Source organism: Cucumis melo, chromosome 1 (assembly GCF_025177605.1).
Source record: "Cucumis melo cultivar AY chromosome 1, USDA_Cmelo_AY_1.0, whole genome shotgun sequence".
Lineage (NCBI taxonomy): Eukaryota > Viridiplantae > Streptophyta > Magnoliopsida > Cucurbitales > Cucurbitaceae > Cucumis > Cucumis melo.
Window position 1 is genome coordinate 1,712,538 of NC_066857.1, and position 16,765 is coordinate 1,729,302.

The 16,765-nt window shown below is 29.9% G+C and overlaps 1 protein-coding gene across 2 annotated transcripts; it reads left to right on the forward strand.

The window, feature by feature from the left end:
* The first annotated feature begins 13,218 nt into the window (after positions 1 to 13,218).
* On the forward strand, positions 13,219 to 16,759 carry LOC103495419 (metacaspase-1). Of its 2 annotated transcripts, none has more exons than XM_051084106.1 (5): positions 13,219 to 13,674; positions 14,749 to 15,079; positions 15,179 to 15,293; positions 16,274 to 16,459; positions 16,597 to 16,759. In XM_051084106.1, the coding sequence occupies exons 1-5, from the start codon at positions 13,260 to 13,262 to the stop codon at positions 16,654 to 16,656; spliced, it is 1,107 nt and encodes a 368-aa protein (XP_050940063.1). In that variant the 5' UTR covers positions 13,219 to 13,259; the 3' UTR covers positions 16,657 to 16,759. The 2 variants fall into 2 exon arrangements, with proteins under 2 accessions (XP_050940063.1, XP_008455197.2); XM_008456975.3 differs by having other exon boundaries at positions 13,225 to 13,674; positions 15,182 to 15,293.
* Positions 16,760 to 16,765: the final 6 nt, after the last annotated feature.

Below are 16,765 nucleotides of genomic sequence, written 5' to 3' on the forward strand. Positions count from 1 at the left end.
TTTAGTTTTGTGTGGAAAGAAAGAAAGACCATTTTGGATCCTTTTTTACGTTCTCACATACCCATTTGATCGGTCATTCCTCCAAAACTACTTAACCTTTGATGGGTTAACATAGATCGAAAAAGTGAATTTATATAAAACATAATAGAATCACAGATTGATGCATTATATTAAGGGTGTTCGTGAAAATCTAAAAACCGTAAATAAGTCGAACCGAACGGAACTGCTTATATTTTAGATATTATATATAAGCAAATAAATATATATTTATATTTTTTTATAGACAATGATCTTGTTATGTGTGCCAAAACAATAACAGAGAAAAGAAATGAATTTCATTTTCCCCATTTCACGTTCACTCAACCCCAACTGCTCCGGTCCATCTCCCTCCCTTTCTCCACATGCATCAGATCAACCTCTCTTTCTGTCTCCCTCCCCGTCTTCACATCAGGTCCACCGCCTCTCCCTGTCTCCCCTTTCTTCACCTCACAATGGCATCCCTTCAACAAAGTCCAACATCCCGTCGCTCTTCCAGCCACCACCGAACGTTCCCACACTCTCCCGCTCACCCTCACGGCTCATCTCATCTCACTACCACGCCTCACCTCCACCGTACTTATTTTCTTCTTCTTCTTCTTTAAAGGGATTTTTCATAGTCCTAAACGTCCTCGAATTATTAAATCCTTACAAAATAGACTACATAGCATGTGAGAGAGCAATAAACTTGACCTTTAAGTGGAAAAAAAATAGCACATTAAAGATATTAATAAATATTAGAAGTTGTCTTCAAAGAAAAGAGAAGAAGACAATAAAATTAAATGAATTAAATATTAGAGTATATCCCTAAATATTAACCTACCTACATCATGAGCTTCCACATATGTATTATCAACATTAATGTATAAATTAATGCTCAATTTAATATGTCTACCCTGTCAACTAATTTTAAAACCATTATATTAATTACATTTGAAAAAGTTGTATATGAACGTTAAAGGTGTAACGTTCGAGTTTAGAATAGGAACATAAATAAACTGGTATCACATTTGAATGAGATAGATTGTCCTGAGGACATGAAAAGTAAGGTTAAGAAATACTTAAAAAAAATTAAACGTTACTATTTATACCAACAAGGTGCACCTTCCTTTTTGATGCATCAATCATTGGAACTCCAAAGTTAAGCGTGCTTAGTTGCAATTTTATGTTGAGTGTTTTCCTGTAAATTTTCCAACAATGCATGTGAGTGAGAACAAAGCAGGTTGAAAGGACTCGTGTTGGTTCGTGGGAAAAACTTTCACTATAATAAGTCTTTAAGGCAAATAAGGATGATGTTGTCAGGTCGTAATGATGGAAAAGAATGTAAGAGAAAACTTTTACTTTAATAAACCTGTAAGACAATGTTATTTTATTATTATTATTATATTATGCACACCCAATCATGTATACTTTCTAAGGCTTTATATTTACCGCCTCGCCATTGAAATACTTTTTTCATCCTCTTGGTTTCATTTTGCTTATAACACTTCATATGAATCTTAAGAATGTAACTATAACTACCATCATATACATATGATATTTTTGTAATTTTCGTTTTAATAAACATAAAAGTTGGTCAATTTAATTTTCTCAACAAAAATTTGTACATGTTTTTGTTTGACTTGAGACTTGAAGTAAATTAATGAAAAGAAAAAACACTTTAGACCCTACCACACAACAACCTCTCGTTTTCAAACGTTGGCAACTGGGAATGGTTGATTAAATTATTGTCTCCTATTTTATTGGACGTTATAACCGATATCAACACATCATATGAAAAGCTGGCTTTGTATTATTTTATTGACTTTTTTATACTCTTTATTACCATTTATATTTTTATGTATATACAATATTAAAATAAATATGTTAGAATGCCTTTAACTTGTCATGTTGCACTACAAATAACCCATTAGGTCTCATTATAGAAACAATAATCTAGTTTTTTAGTTTCATCATTGACCGTTTTTAGTTATTTACATTTTTTACTCTAAGGTTTAGAGAAATGTAATATATAAACTTAGTGACGCCGTATTTACTTTAAAACATTCTCTCTAATGATATTTGTTCTTCCTCTGTCTGTAGACGTAGCTAAACATACTATTAGTGAAGAATCATGTATATCTCTATGTCGATCTTTACGTTCTTTGTGTTGCTTCGCTTTGTTGACTATGTAACAAAACCATATATTCATTTCTTCTTCCAAACATTTTTCGTCGAAAATATCCTTCCAAAGTTATATTAGTTTACGGTTAGGAACATTCTAAGACAGTTAATTAATTAATATAAGATGATCCAAATTTTGATGTTTTTATTGTGTGTTTTTGTGTTGACTAGTAAAAGACACGTGCATGACACGTATAATGCGTAGATTTAAACTATAGTAAACATTATATGTATATGTTTATGTTGTGCTAAATATAAAGATATGAAATTCAAAATGTAATAGAATTAGATGTACATGGAAAGGAGGTTATAATAATTAGATTAAAATATAAAAATTTAAATGTAAGACTTGTATATATCAAAAAAGGATTTATTTATAAATAATATATTTTATACAATTTAAAAGTAACTTATTGTCGCCTATGAGCTTGATCTAAACTTTTGTTGTTTTCACTGAAATTTCTCTAGATAGTGCAACATAGGTTATCCATGAGGAAACACAATTTTCAAGAAGATATATTCCAACATTAGGAATTGTTTGTCCATGTGTTTTGTTAATTGTCATTGTAAAGCATAAATGAATGGGGAATTATTTTCACTTGAACTTGAATGGATATCCGTTGTCATTTGATGAGCTTAATGGTATTCGTGGAAGAAAAAAACTTATTTTCTTGCATGATCACTAATTGCTATTTTAGCATGTATAATATTTTTGTTGAATGATTGATATACCAATCTTGTCCCATTACACAATCCATTGGATGAATTCAAATTTCTCAATAACAACGTTGGTAGAAAAAAAATCAAGGAAGATGTAGAAAAAAAATGTTACAACAACTTTTCAACTTTCTAGTATTTAAATTTGTATTGTTAATTAGAACTAATAAGATATTTAATTTGTAACTAATTTCTAAAATGTAAATGAAAACCCATTTGGATTTCAACTCATCACATCATATACTTTAATTCCACTAAACTTAAGTATAATTAATTAAAAAATAGTGAGTAAATGAAAAACCATTTGCATTCAACTTTTCACATTTGTAAATGCTTTAATTCCACTAAACTTTAGGTAGAATTAATTTTAAAAGTAGTAGGAAATGGTGTGCCTTCTATAATTATATATATTACTAAAAAAGAATTAAAAATAAATTTACCATAAAAGTATAGACTAATTTGGAACATAGAACTAAACTCAAGGGTATAATAAAAAGAAAAAAAAAGTTTCCACGTTGAGGCAAAATATATACTATAGATATAGATTATTGTTGAATGTGGGTAGGAAACGTCTATCAGTCATGCATTGTGCTCAGTACAGAAGCAAAAGTAGTTAAATGTAATATTGGAATTAAACTAAATTGCCATAGCCTTGAGGGTGACTTAATTATAAATACAAAGAAAGTTATCTTTGAAGATATCTCAAGCTTTGCATAATGTTCAATCAAATCAAATCAAATCTCCTTTGGTCTCAGCTAAACTGATAAGGAAGGGGTTCATGATGTTACATAATTGGTTACATAAATTATGTTATATAATTTTAAGGATTCATTCTATCTTCTTATTTTGCATGGCTGCTAATTAAAGCAATTGCTTTTTGTTTTGGGCCTTTTTGGAACATATATACAAGAGCCCTTCATCCCACAAATTAAAGTACTGACAGAAGCTGAAATTTGAGAGAGTAAATTTTAAAGACAAAAGATTGAAAGGGGATGAGCATCATGGAAAAATCAAGTTGACCAACAAAGATCGAACTAAAGGCAGTCGGTCGAAGATGGAAGAAGGGTTTGGTCGGTGTTGGTTTGGGAAAAAATCCAACCGACAATATTTTTAAAAAATTACAAAGACTTAAACTGATCAACCAATCAACTGAACAATGCATGGACGTCAGTTTGTACTCATTCAAGGTCAAGTCGGTTTGAATATTTGGTCGAAAAACCGACTCTAACCAATTGATGCTCATGACTCTAACCATGGCAGCATGGAAGAACTGTTAAAATGTATTTTCTAATTTTTCATTAATCTTTGAGTCTTTCAATAGGACTTTTAAAATTTTTCGAAAGTAATTGTCTGAAGGTGATATACGATCACCGATGCTCACTCCATTGACAACACCAAAGATTGGGCCTTTGACAGAATATACTTCAATCACAATTTTCCTCTTCACCATTGGCAATTCTTTACACGTAATTATATTCACTTTAACAACGACCTTCCATGTATAACAAATTGGGGAAAAGTTCAAGAATGTTAGTCAACTAGCAGTTAACTTCTAGATCTGTTCTTTTTTTTTTGAATATTCGTGCAAGTGTTTAATTATATACATAATATTGAGGTGTCAAGGAAGAATTTCAATGGAAAAATAGTATACTTTTTTCACACATGATTGAATTCTTTTACTTTCGGACTTAATTAAAGAACCCAAGATATGTCTTGTGTTGAAGTTAGAGAGTTGATCAACCCCTTGTGATCAAGAATGTACAGATATGGTAACCTGCTTTTGACAGTGAATGGTTCTAAATTGATAGATTTGAAGATATATATGATATATAAGGCTATCACAAAAGTTCCAAGAGGGTCGCTGTTAGATCTGTGCATTGCCTATATTTATTTATTTAACACACTTCTGAAATAGCTTTTGGGCAGTTTATGAGTGGTCTTTGTTTTTGTTCCCGTAGGACAATCTTGTCTCAGAGGTTGCGTCTCACGCTGGTGCCAAATCTGTAGAGTATTTTGTTCTCTTATCTACATTATTCTGCAGAGTATTTTCTCTAGTATGTATTTTGTTTTCTTATCTACATTGTTCTACATAGTGATCTGCGAAGGTTTTTAATCGATTGTATGTGTAACAAAGCATTTTCTGCATAGTGCTTATTTCAAAGAAGAAAGTATTGTCCTTTGGTATGATGGTGTTTTCTGCAATTTTGAGAAGTATTGTTCTATCTCAAGGGGAACTGAAGGATTTCTCTACCTTGGAGTTATCCTAAGGCATTACTCTTCCAAGGAAAGAATTTTTAAGAGACTTGGGGAGAAGTTTAAGTTTCTTATGTGAAGGCAGTTCACAATAAAAAAAACAAGAAAGGTATCTTTAAATAAGAGGGAGTCTCGCATATATACTTAAAAAGGAAGGCTAAGTGCACTATAAGAGAGAGGAAGAGTCTCACATCCTAAGAGAAGCTTGGATTTTTAATTAAGTCATTCTAATCGTTTGAGTTTTATATATTTTTAGTCGTTAAAGGCAATAGCGTTTTAAAAGCAATATCGGTATGTTACTCTTGTTTAAATTAAAAAAAAAAAAAAGAAATAGCTAAACACTTCGACAACGTTTAGCTAGTCAAGAGGCCAGAAGTATTTATAGCTAAACGTGATTAGTTATTGGTGGAGTGGCCACTAGATGTTCTTACTTTAGAGGAAGATCTTCTTGCCTTAGATTGTATAGAAGATCATACTAAATTAAAAACTAAAGGGAAAACTAGCTCTTTTCACGTAATAAAAATTGTATAGTAATCGTAATGGAATTTTCATTGCTAGATCAAATGTAACAAGAGCTTAAATAAATCAATTAGTGGGTACATTGCAATTACAGGCGCTTTTGATGTGGTGATAGAGTCATACGACTTGTGTCATTTTGCTTATTGTTGTGAAGCTCTTAATGGAAACCCTTGAGTGAGTGGTTTTAACTTTAGATATTTCTTTCTTTACGAAGGCACAGTTTTTGGAATATGAATTAAAGATATAACATCCATTTGTAGACTTTTTAAGAGTTCATTTGTAAATACTTTCTTCACACTAAATATTTAAACACTTAAAAAGTCAATTCAAATACGCTATCTTATTTTAGTTTCTATTAAATTATCTTTGACAATTGTTTATTTTAATTAGAAAATGTTGTTTCATGTCAAATGCATCGGCACATCGTCAATGCTTCTTTAGAAAAGTATATGTTCAAATATGTGTATTCAAACAAACGTTTAAAATACACTTCTAAGCGTAGTGAATCGAGTTAAATTATAAATTTAGTTTTCAATTTTTTCAAAAGATTTATGTTTAATATATTCTTTATATATATACAATGGACCTTTAAGTCCCCATAATTTGTCACCATAATAATTCTACACCATCCATTCAAACTTGTAAAGGCATTGTTCTATTCAAATGTCTTATTAATACTTAATTAATTAGATTCAAATTTGTAAAGGAATTATTCTATTCAAATTAAATGTCTTATTAATACTTAATTAATTAATTAGTTTAAGGTTACGTACAAACATATTCCAAGCAGTTTAATGTCTTATCAATACACCTAATTAATTAGTTAAGGTTACACACATTATTCCAAGCAGTTGGTAAAAACCAAATTAACTAATCAACTACTTTACGACATTAAAATTGATCTATAAATTCCTTAATTTTATAATTAAATGCTATAAGATCAAAAGAATTTTACAATACTCTTATATTCTTTCTCAATGGTGTGCTCTAATATAAGATTAATCGGTCATCTGTCATCCATTCTAATAGCTAGTTCTCTAAAAGTCCTCCAACCAAAAAGGACGTTAAAATTTTGCAAGTTCGTTTATGATACCAAAATAGATTTCGGTCCAACAAAAATAAATCAAGATCAGATCAAGAATGGTGAGCCTAAAATAGGCACTATATCTAGAAAGGGTAGGTTAACAATTCCACGTTACAAAAAGAATCGTCAATTAGCTAGTTTTAATGCGATGAAACTTGATCATATGTTATCGAATATTTCTTTATCCTTGTTAATGCATGTCGTTATACACATTTCTAATATTATATATAACTATATTGTCTTCAAAACTATAGTATAAACAAGTAATAGTTATCGAATCAAAGGTTTTCGCTTTTTTAAGAAATAATAAACAAAAATCTTTATCAAACATATTATTATTTCTAGCTTTTTTTTAATAAAAAAATAGAAGAATGAGAAAAAAGAATAAGTACTAGTAAACGCCTTAAATATAAAATATTATCAAAAAGGGGTCTAACAGGGTAACCTTTGTAGGGAATAAAAGAGAGTTTTGTTGTGTTTAATGAATATCTTTTGAAAGGTTTGGAAGATGATGAGAATACTAAAAAGGTGTTCACCTAATAGAGATTTTCAAGTGCAACTCCTAACCCATCGTATCCTTTTTAAAAAGAAAAAGATTTGTGGTGTGAGATTGATCGAGAGAGGCAAAAAGGAGATGGGATTGTTCTTTATTCGATCCATGTTATATAAAGTATTAAAGAAGAGAATAGGATGTGGATTCGTTGCTTGATATGTTTGAAATGAAAACATATATATATTAGGTTAGATTTGATGTTACAAAACACTTGATTCCCACTTCACCACCATACCCTTTTCTACATCAAGACTTGGGATTCCTTCTTTAAAGCTAATTAAGCTAATTTAATTCACACAATCACTTCATTTAATTTATTGAGAAATTATAATAAGTAGTAAAAAGAATATTAAAATAGTTGGAAATTTAGGTATGGGTTTTCTCATTAATTCTAGCAATAGAAAGTACAAACTTTAAAGACATATACTTTAATTTAAGTATAATCTGAACCATCCAAATTTAAAGTTGTGTTTATAAAAGATTTCAACTAGGCATCATAAAATGAAAAGGTCAATTTAGCACACTTAAAATAAATAATAGAAAAATTGCATCATATGACAAAAAACATTTAGAAAAAAGCAGTCTACGGCACCTCTTTTTGCATATTGCAAATATGATAAATATGACGAATAATTAGATATATCAAACGGATATCAAAGGATTATCTACTTTTAAATTTGCTAATTTTTACAATTTAGAAAATGTAGTGACATGGATTCTATTATCATGAAAAAATTTGTTAATATAAAAATAAGGAAGAAAAGTGAAAATAAAAAAGAAAATAAAAGGGTGACAAGAAAAATAACAAAAGAATTTTCATGATTATATGTTATTAATTATCAAAAGATCATGAAATTAAACTACCCCTAACGAAGACAAAAACCAATTAGTCTAAGAAATTAAATATAAAATTCCAATGATAATTACAACAAACATTTTATTACATATTAACAAATCTAAATATAATTTTAAAAGGATCGATTCAAAAGAGGGTTTAGTTGCATAAAACACAAAAAAGTCTAAAATAAAAGCATATATTATAACATAAAAGATAAAATGTTGGTATATAGATAATTGTTATTAATTATAACTGTTATATGTTAGTGGTAGTTTTAAACTTGAGAAATATATTATCAGTTGTTATCATCACCCTCGTATATCTTCTATTAATGATGTTGCTATCCGTGAATAATATCAGTTGAAATCTCAATCCTTTTTCTCTCTCTTAGCTTATATGTTGTCAAATCAAAGTGGACAGTTGTCTTTCAATTTTTCTTCTCCTTTTGTAAAAAGAAACTAATGAAAATACTTAATTTTCTTTTTTGTTTTGTCTCGAGCATGCAACACCAAAAGGAAAAATCACATGGGAAGAATTTGATTCAAGCAAACTTGAAAGAAGGGAAGGGAAATGATCGAAAGTAGAAAAGAGAGAAAAAGTAGAAAAGAGAGAGAGAGAGCGTCCACAGCCACCAAACCCTCCAACTATTTCTCAACAACACTCTCTCATGCCTATTGTCATCGTTCACCATCGTCATACGGCACCCGATCATTTCAATTTGGTCTCTATGATTTAGATAAAGTTAAAGACTTGAAAGGTAATTTCCTATATAGTTCAAAGGAATTTACTAAAACCTCGTTAATAGTTCGTAAAACAATCAAGAATAAATTCTAATTACAAACTATAAATCCTAAATTTTTTTTAACTTAATCCAAATTATAGAACCAAAATATTTCAATTTTCTCGATAAATTATATGAGTGTAATATTTTAAAAAATATTAACGGAGAGCAACTTTAGGAATAATAATTAACTATATAGCAACACATTTTTTAGAAAAACTATATATACATAACATAAAGTCTATAAGTGATAGAGGCAGATTTATCAAGGGGTCGGGGGCACGTGCCCCCTTACATTATTGATTTTTGTATTTTAATCTTAATTTTGAGGTGTCAAATTACAATATATATTAAATAATAATTAATTTAATTAAATTCTGGTTTTGGTGTAGTGGTTGTGCCCGTAAAACCACTGAGTTAGGAGTTTGATTGATAAAACTCGATGATCCAAACTTCCACTCTGATCTCAAAAATTATTCTAGTAAAAAGTATCATTCTAATTATTCTAACTAAGATAAATTCTAATTATTCTAACTAAGATAAAATTCTAACTTATTTTCTAATCGTTGTTTGTTATCTAACATAAAAGTTTTTTTTTTCTCTGTTTGATTCAATTTTTAATTAATTCACATTTACATTACAAAAAATCATACGTGAAAATTGCTAGTCTTTTCTTTATTGTAATGTTATTGGAGCATCAGCGAAACGTCGAGAAATTTTTCTAATATTTTTTAGTGTGTTTATTATACAGTGTTCGGTGCTTCTCTATATAAAATTTCTGGTTCTACAACTGATTAGCGACATGATCAACTATAGATTTCTATCATTTCACAGATTTTGACAAATTTTACATATTTACAATTTTTTAGAATGTTGTTATATATATATATATATATATATATATATATATATATATATATATATATATATATATATAATCTAATTGTTATATTTGCAACCATCTCTAACTAAATTCTTCTACTGCATGTGGTCTATTTCCTTGTCAAGAAAATCGAAAAGCACAATCAAAGTTCCCATAACAAAAGCCTTTCCTACAAAGTTTCGATCTTGATTCTCTCTTCTCTGCCACCGGAAATGTTGAGTGCAAAATCTTAAGTTAGCCAAATGAGTTTTTCTCTGTTTTGTTGGTACAAAAGTTTCAAAACCAAAAAGTTTGGGCACATCATCATCATATCGACTCCTTAGAACTCATCGAGGTATATCAATTTGTTGAATGATATGCTATCATCGATCTTGTGCTAAGCTTGTAACTGTCATTGATTAATTACGCACTCCATATGGAAAGATCAAAGTGGATCGGATTTGCAGAGAACATAAAACTATTATATCAATCGAAAGCTTATATATTATTGTAATTTAAAAGAAACAAAATAATATTAATATAACAAATATGAAAGAAAGAAGTTAGGTGACACACAATGCATGTAACACTGATCTACACTTAGTCAAGGTTATAGCAATCCTAAAATAAAGTAATAAAGTACACACAAGATCGGTACACAACTTCCACTAATCCAGTTCGATGCAATACCGTCTACTAACAGAACTTCTTTCTACAAGAAAATGTTTTGTGTTATATGAATTTATGATTATTGTTTATGGTTAAAGTTACACAAGGTCAAAGTCATTTACTGCATTAAACCAAGTGTTCGAATCTACATGAACACGGTAACTTCAAATATTGGTCGAGTTGTTGATACGAACATCTTAAGAAGATAGTAAAAGTAAACTTCATTAGGAATTGTAAGATGAGAATTAAAAAACAATAGAAAAATAGTTAGTGCAAAACTTGACTATAGACTCTCATACTATCATAGTTACATTAATCAAAATGTTCTATAGATATAGCAATGTGCTCTTTAAGTGAAAAAACTTACTATACTCGTCTCCTGATGCAATCTAGACCAATCAAACTGGAAGTCATCCATGCTAATTCAATGTGTGTTTACCCCCATTTTCTCTATAGCTTGGTGTCTTTAATTATCCCTAATTATAAAGACTAGAGCCATATATGTACTCTACACTATAAATTAATGAAAACCTTTGTAATATTTCCACACTCGACCTCAGCTGCTTTAAATATTTTTCACACACTTACTTTTTCTAAAGGTCCATGTGCTATCATTTTACAAAAAAAAAACACTTCTTATTATGAAGAACTTTTAAACAATAAGATACACAATAAAATTAAAGATATATTTGATTAACAATAATAAATTGATATAGCATAGGCCTTCAAAGATTTAGTATAGCCCAGAGCACATCTCACCTTTATGCACACCTTTATTTATATATATATATATATAAACCTAAATTTAAGTCTCATTTTTTACATTTTTTTTTAATGTTTTTACTAAACTATAAATTATAAAGTTCATGTCAACAAAATTAGTTTCCGGATCCATCGAGCATTACACTATAAAGTTAGCTGGAAATAGTCGTTAAAATAATTTTTTAAAGAAAAACTACAATGATGCAGCTTGAATCCTGATCAGGATCAGGTCTACCCACGATCTCCCATCTCCAAGAAGCTCCCCTTTTTCTTCTTAGAATTTATATTCTTGAGCTCCGTTCTTGGTCCATTGTTGGTGGAGAGCTAGGGTCATTTTATAGGGAAAATATATGGGACCCGTTTGAGAACCAGTGTGTGACAGTGCTGAAGGCCGATAATGTTGGTTTAAGTAATCAAGTCTCCTTTATGGTGACAGCTTGACGTGACAGTAGCTCCCTTATCTCTACAACTCTCAGGTGAATTGAGGTGTTTGGGGATAATTTGGTTCAAATGATGCAGACACCCACCATGCTGCAACATGCATTGTTGTAGGCTCTGTGATTTTGATTCATTGTTCACTTCTACCACCTTTATCTAAGTTGGCGTGCTCAAAGGATAAGTTGGCGTCTTAGCGTAACGATGATCACTTTTGTTGGTACAGAGTCTTGTAGCTTTGAATTTATGCAACGTTGTAGCATCATTTCATGCAAGTTTAATTTCTACACGACATCTTTTATATACTATTCTTGCATAACATGATTTTTATCAACATCTTGCATTTCTTTTCTTTTGCATTTTTAATAGGGTTTCAATATAGTTTAGTGGTCTCAAAACATGCTTTAGGATTTCAAAACTAAGATTTGTGGTTTTAGAGTATTAATAATAGCTTTGCTTTAGTAAGAAATCAATTGCATATGGAGGTATTAGGGAGCCCAATGAGAGATGATCACTGATAATGAAACTAACTGTTCATTGTTACACCATTGTTTTTATCTATAAATAAACGAGAATTACATCGACACACAAATAACTTAACTCAGTGAAGGATTACTTAGGCTCTCCTTTGAGTGTGAAAGTACTCTCTCTGAACAAGAACTTCTACTCTTGCACACCTTCAAATGAGTACCACTTTACTTTCAGGTTATATCAATTAAAGTTAAGAAAAATTATCGATTTAAACCCTTTGAGAATTTTGTAAGTCTGTGATCTGTCACATTTCATTGAACCATTATTGTGCAAATTGTATATTTTGAATGAATTAAACTCCAAAATCTTTTTCCTTATAATTACCTTTGAAAATCATCCATGCATTGATTCTCAAACGTGTGTAGACTTTTTCAAATGTCGATTTTACAAAATGAATGATTATAGTAAATGCACCGATAGATTTCAAAGAAAAATCTAATTAAAGAACATAAATCGATTCACTTATTATGAAATTTTACGGGTTTAATTTATATAAATATAAGTTTCACAATAGATTATTTCCAATAAGATGTAATATAAAATGGAAAGAAAGTATCGATGCATAGACTTTGAAAGTTGAAATTTAAATTATGGATATAGAAAACTCACCCGCTCTTTTGTTCATCGTTAATTAAAAAGGATAGCTATTGAACTCGCTCATTTCTCATCTTGTTATTTGTATCAACTCCCTCAATCTCTCGTATGATAATTATACCAACTCTAACTCTACACAGGAATTAAACGTCCTTATAAGAAAAGTGTGAAGAAAAATATTGTGCATAATTAAGGAATAAAAACCACATTTTCTATTCAATCATCATTTTTGTTGCATTAACATGAACTGTTAATTAAAAAGTATAACAACCAAAATAGCATAAACAATGTAAATTAAGTCTAAAAGGTTGAAGAGAATAATAACCAAAGTAAAAAAGAACAAACATTTAATTATATTATAAGATTCTTTTTCTTGAATTTGTTCCCAAACATGCACCTGATCAGACCTTTTATATATTCTGTCTTTCGATCACTCCTTTGTCTTGAAGGAAAGGCATAAAAATGTATAGCAAAAGTGAATATTGTTGTTGCAAGATCAACAAGAACCACACAAAAATCAATAATGGCTTCAAATATTGCAAATGCAATAATAATCACTCCTTCAAACCTTCTTCTTCCTCCTCCTCCTCTGGTGCCGGAGTAGCGTTGCGACGGAGACGATACGCGAGTCAAGATGACGAATCGAGACCAGATCATCAAACGGTTCTCTGGCCGTCGTCAGTACCGCCTCCGACGAGAACCCTCTCGTCCACCTCCTCGGACGGGCGGCGGACAATAAAGCGTGCTCTCCTCTGTGGGGTGACTTACAAGAATTGGAAGCATAGGCTACAAGGAACTGTGAATGATGTTCGAAATATGCAAGATTTGTTGATCAATTATTTTGGATATTCCAAACAAAACATTCGTATTCTTACAGGTAATATTATTTCTCTTCTTTGTGCCTTCGTGTTTTCTTTTTTCTTCTAAGATTAAATTTATGAACTTTTCTCATTTGAAATATCTTTTTATATTTTGGTGTTAAGCACTTGCTTGTTGATATTTTTTGTTTCTAATTTTCGGAGTTTCTAAGGAAGAAACTTTTTCAGATTTCCAATAAAATTTTGTTTTTTGTTTGTTCAATTTATTCTTATTTTGCTCTTAGTTTAAATTATTTAAAATATATTTATATATAACCAAAAAAAAAAGGCGGATTAGTCCGATTCATTGACTTTTTCTTAACTATGTTCGAAAATTATCTACTTTGTCGTTTTTTACATCATCATATGACAAAATTTTACTCTATTTAATTTTAACCCATTTAATCATTTTTTACTATTTATGATAGTTTTAAACGATAAACTTGAATACAAGTAACTTTTACCCTTAATTATTAATAGTGAGTATTTTTTTAGAGGTGCATCTTCTTCCCTAAATGTAACGTATGGCTTTTTAGTTTCTATAATCACTTTTGAAGAATACCTTTCTTTTCTTTTGAAATATCTTTAAAATCCTAATTTTATATATATATAATGTATAATACTTTCCCCTCCACCTCATCCAATTAAAAAGGAAAATCTCAATAGTCAATACTAACAAGAATATGATACTTCTTAGCTTTGTCTATTATATGTCATGTAAGCATCTTTTTTTATTTTATTAATTAAAATAATATAAGTTTTATATATATATATATATTTTTAATATAAAAAACAAATTAAAATATTTACAAAATACTGTAAAATTTTAAATATGTCACTAATAGATAATTGAAAAGAAATTTAAAATTTTACAATGTTTTGTAAATATTTTCGACCATTTTTCATATATATATATATACTATCCAATTGAATTTTAATTCACAATTATGGTCTTTGATCAAATCTATTTTAGTTTTTGCTGTCTTCCGTTCAAAAATCTGTGGCTGCCAAACTTTGAACGCAGCTGACACTGATGTATTCTACGATGTAATGAAAATGGTCGATGAAAATTTGATATTATTTTACTTCAACAGAGGATGAAACGAAGCCCGAGCAAATACCAACAAAGAAGAACATCCAAAACGGTCTAAAATGGCTAGTTGAAGGTTGCACTGGCGGCGAAAACCTCGTGTTCTACTTCTCCGGTCATGGACTACGACAGCCAGATTTCGACATGGACGAGCTCGATGGCTACGATGAGACCATATGTCCAGTTGACTTCATGGAGGAAGGGATGATAACGGACAATGAGATCAATGCGACCATTGTTTCCCCTCTAAAGAACGGTGTCACTCTCCACGCCATTGTCGATGCCTGCCATAGTGGAACGATTCTCGATCTTGCCTATGTTTACGACCGCAACAGGTTTTGATCAATGACGCTCTCTCTCTCTTTAGATTCTTCTTTTCTTTGATTTTGATTTTGGTTTGGTTTGATTTTTTTTTTTCTCTCTTGTGTGTGGAGAAGAGATGAGTGGTTGGATAATAGACCGCCATCGGGGGCGAGGAAGGAGACTAGTGGTGGATTGGCAATATCTATGAGTGCTTGTGGAGATGATCAATTTGCTGCTGATACTTCTGTAAGACTGCACATATTATATTCCTCATCTTCTTTTACTTCTATCACTTGTTTTTCTTTTCTTCTTTTTAATTATTTTAAATGAAAAAACTTCTTAAAATAAAATAATCTATTATAAAATAAATCACGATGAGATAAATAAAGATAAACTATTACATCTATATATCATATAGTAGACATAGATAGTAATATATACGATTCATCGCAGATTGACAGTGATATTTTTCTATATTTTATAAATATAATTGTGGTTTTTCTCTTTTTTTATTTGTTTGGTTTCAAAAAAAACTTTATGTTCGTGTTCAATAGCTTCGTATTCTTCAAGAATATTTAATAAGTTCTAGATCTTTAATTTTGTATCCAATTGATTTTTGACATATATTGAATCTTTTTAAGAAAATTGACGAAAAACTACTTGATTGTTAAAGTTTCGATTTGCATTTAGTAACCGTTTGAACTTAAGATCACTTTGATAAGTAAAATAGACAATGGAACTTTCACCTAAATCTACGAATTCAATATGGTTTTCTTTGTCCTCCCAAAAAAACATCATATTGATGATTATATTGTCTCTCTCGTTATATACACATAATCTACGATCTTCTTTTTATATAGCTCATGTGAGACTTCGATCAATTTTTGGACAATCCTTCCCTTCAAAGAAAATCATGAAATCTACTCTTATATAGTCATACTCAAATACTATCCAACTCTTTTTTTCTAAGCACGCCCTCTATTCAATAGATCTAAACCATGGTTCATACCGATTTTTAAAGACTCCAAAAGAACATGATAAATATGGTATGATGTTGTCTAGTTTATTGGCATAAATGACCCTCGTAACTTTGGCTTTTAGTTTCACTTAAAATGTCTCATACCGATAGAACTTCATGTTATAGTGAAAGTATATATGGAAGTAGAGGTTGACGATAGAATTAAGGAGACTGATATATATATATATATATATAAATTATAATGCAGATACTAACAGGGAAGACAATGAATGGAGCAATGACATTTATTTTGATTCATTTGGTAAAGACTTTTGGAAATTTGACGTACGGACGGCTGCTTGAATACATGCATGATACTGTTCAAAGGGCTAACAAACAAGGATGTTTCTCTTGTTCTTTTCTAAGAAAAGTGCTTCGTTACAAACAAATTCAGGTCATTTCACTACTCCCTTACTCTTTTCCCTATTTATCATTTTACTCTTTTTTAGAAAAAGTTACAATGGATATATAGCTGTTTTAGAACTAATATATATTAATATTCTTTTTGGATATTTTGATGTTTTTGAGCAGGAACCACAACTCTCTTCATCAGAAGTGTTTGATGTACACAAGAAAATATTTACGTTGTAATTGCATTTCTACTAAATCTAATTGTACATTCTAAAACAATACTTTGAAATTGTTTGGAGAGAAGTTGATTCTCTTGATTATCAAAATATATACATTATGATTTCACGTG

What these genes read in the sequence shown, in the direction of transcription:
- LOC103495419 (XM_051084106.1), top strand. Translation starts at nt 13,260, where the DNA reads ATGTATAGCAAAAGTGAATATTGTTGTTGCAAGATCAACAAGAACCAC. An exon ending in TATGTTTACGACCGCAACAG is followed by an intron (nt 15,080 to 15,178) that starts GTTTTGATCAAT and finishes TTGTGTGTGGAG; the next exon opens with AAGAGATGAGTGGTTGGATA. An exon ending in TTCGTTACAAACAAATTCAG is followed by an intron (nt 16,460 to 16,596) that starts GTCATTTCACTA and finishes GTTTTTGAGCAG; the next exon opens with GAACCACAACTCTCTTCATC.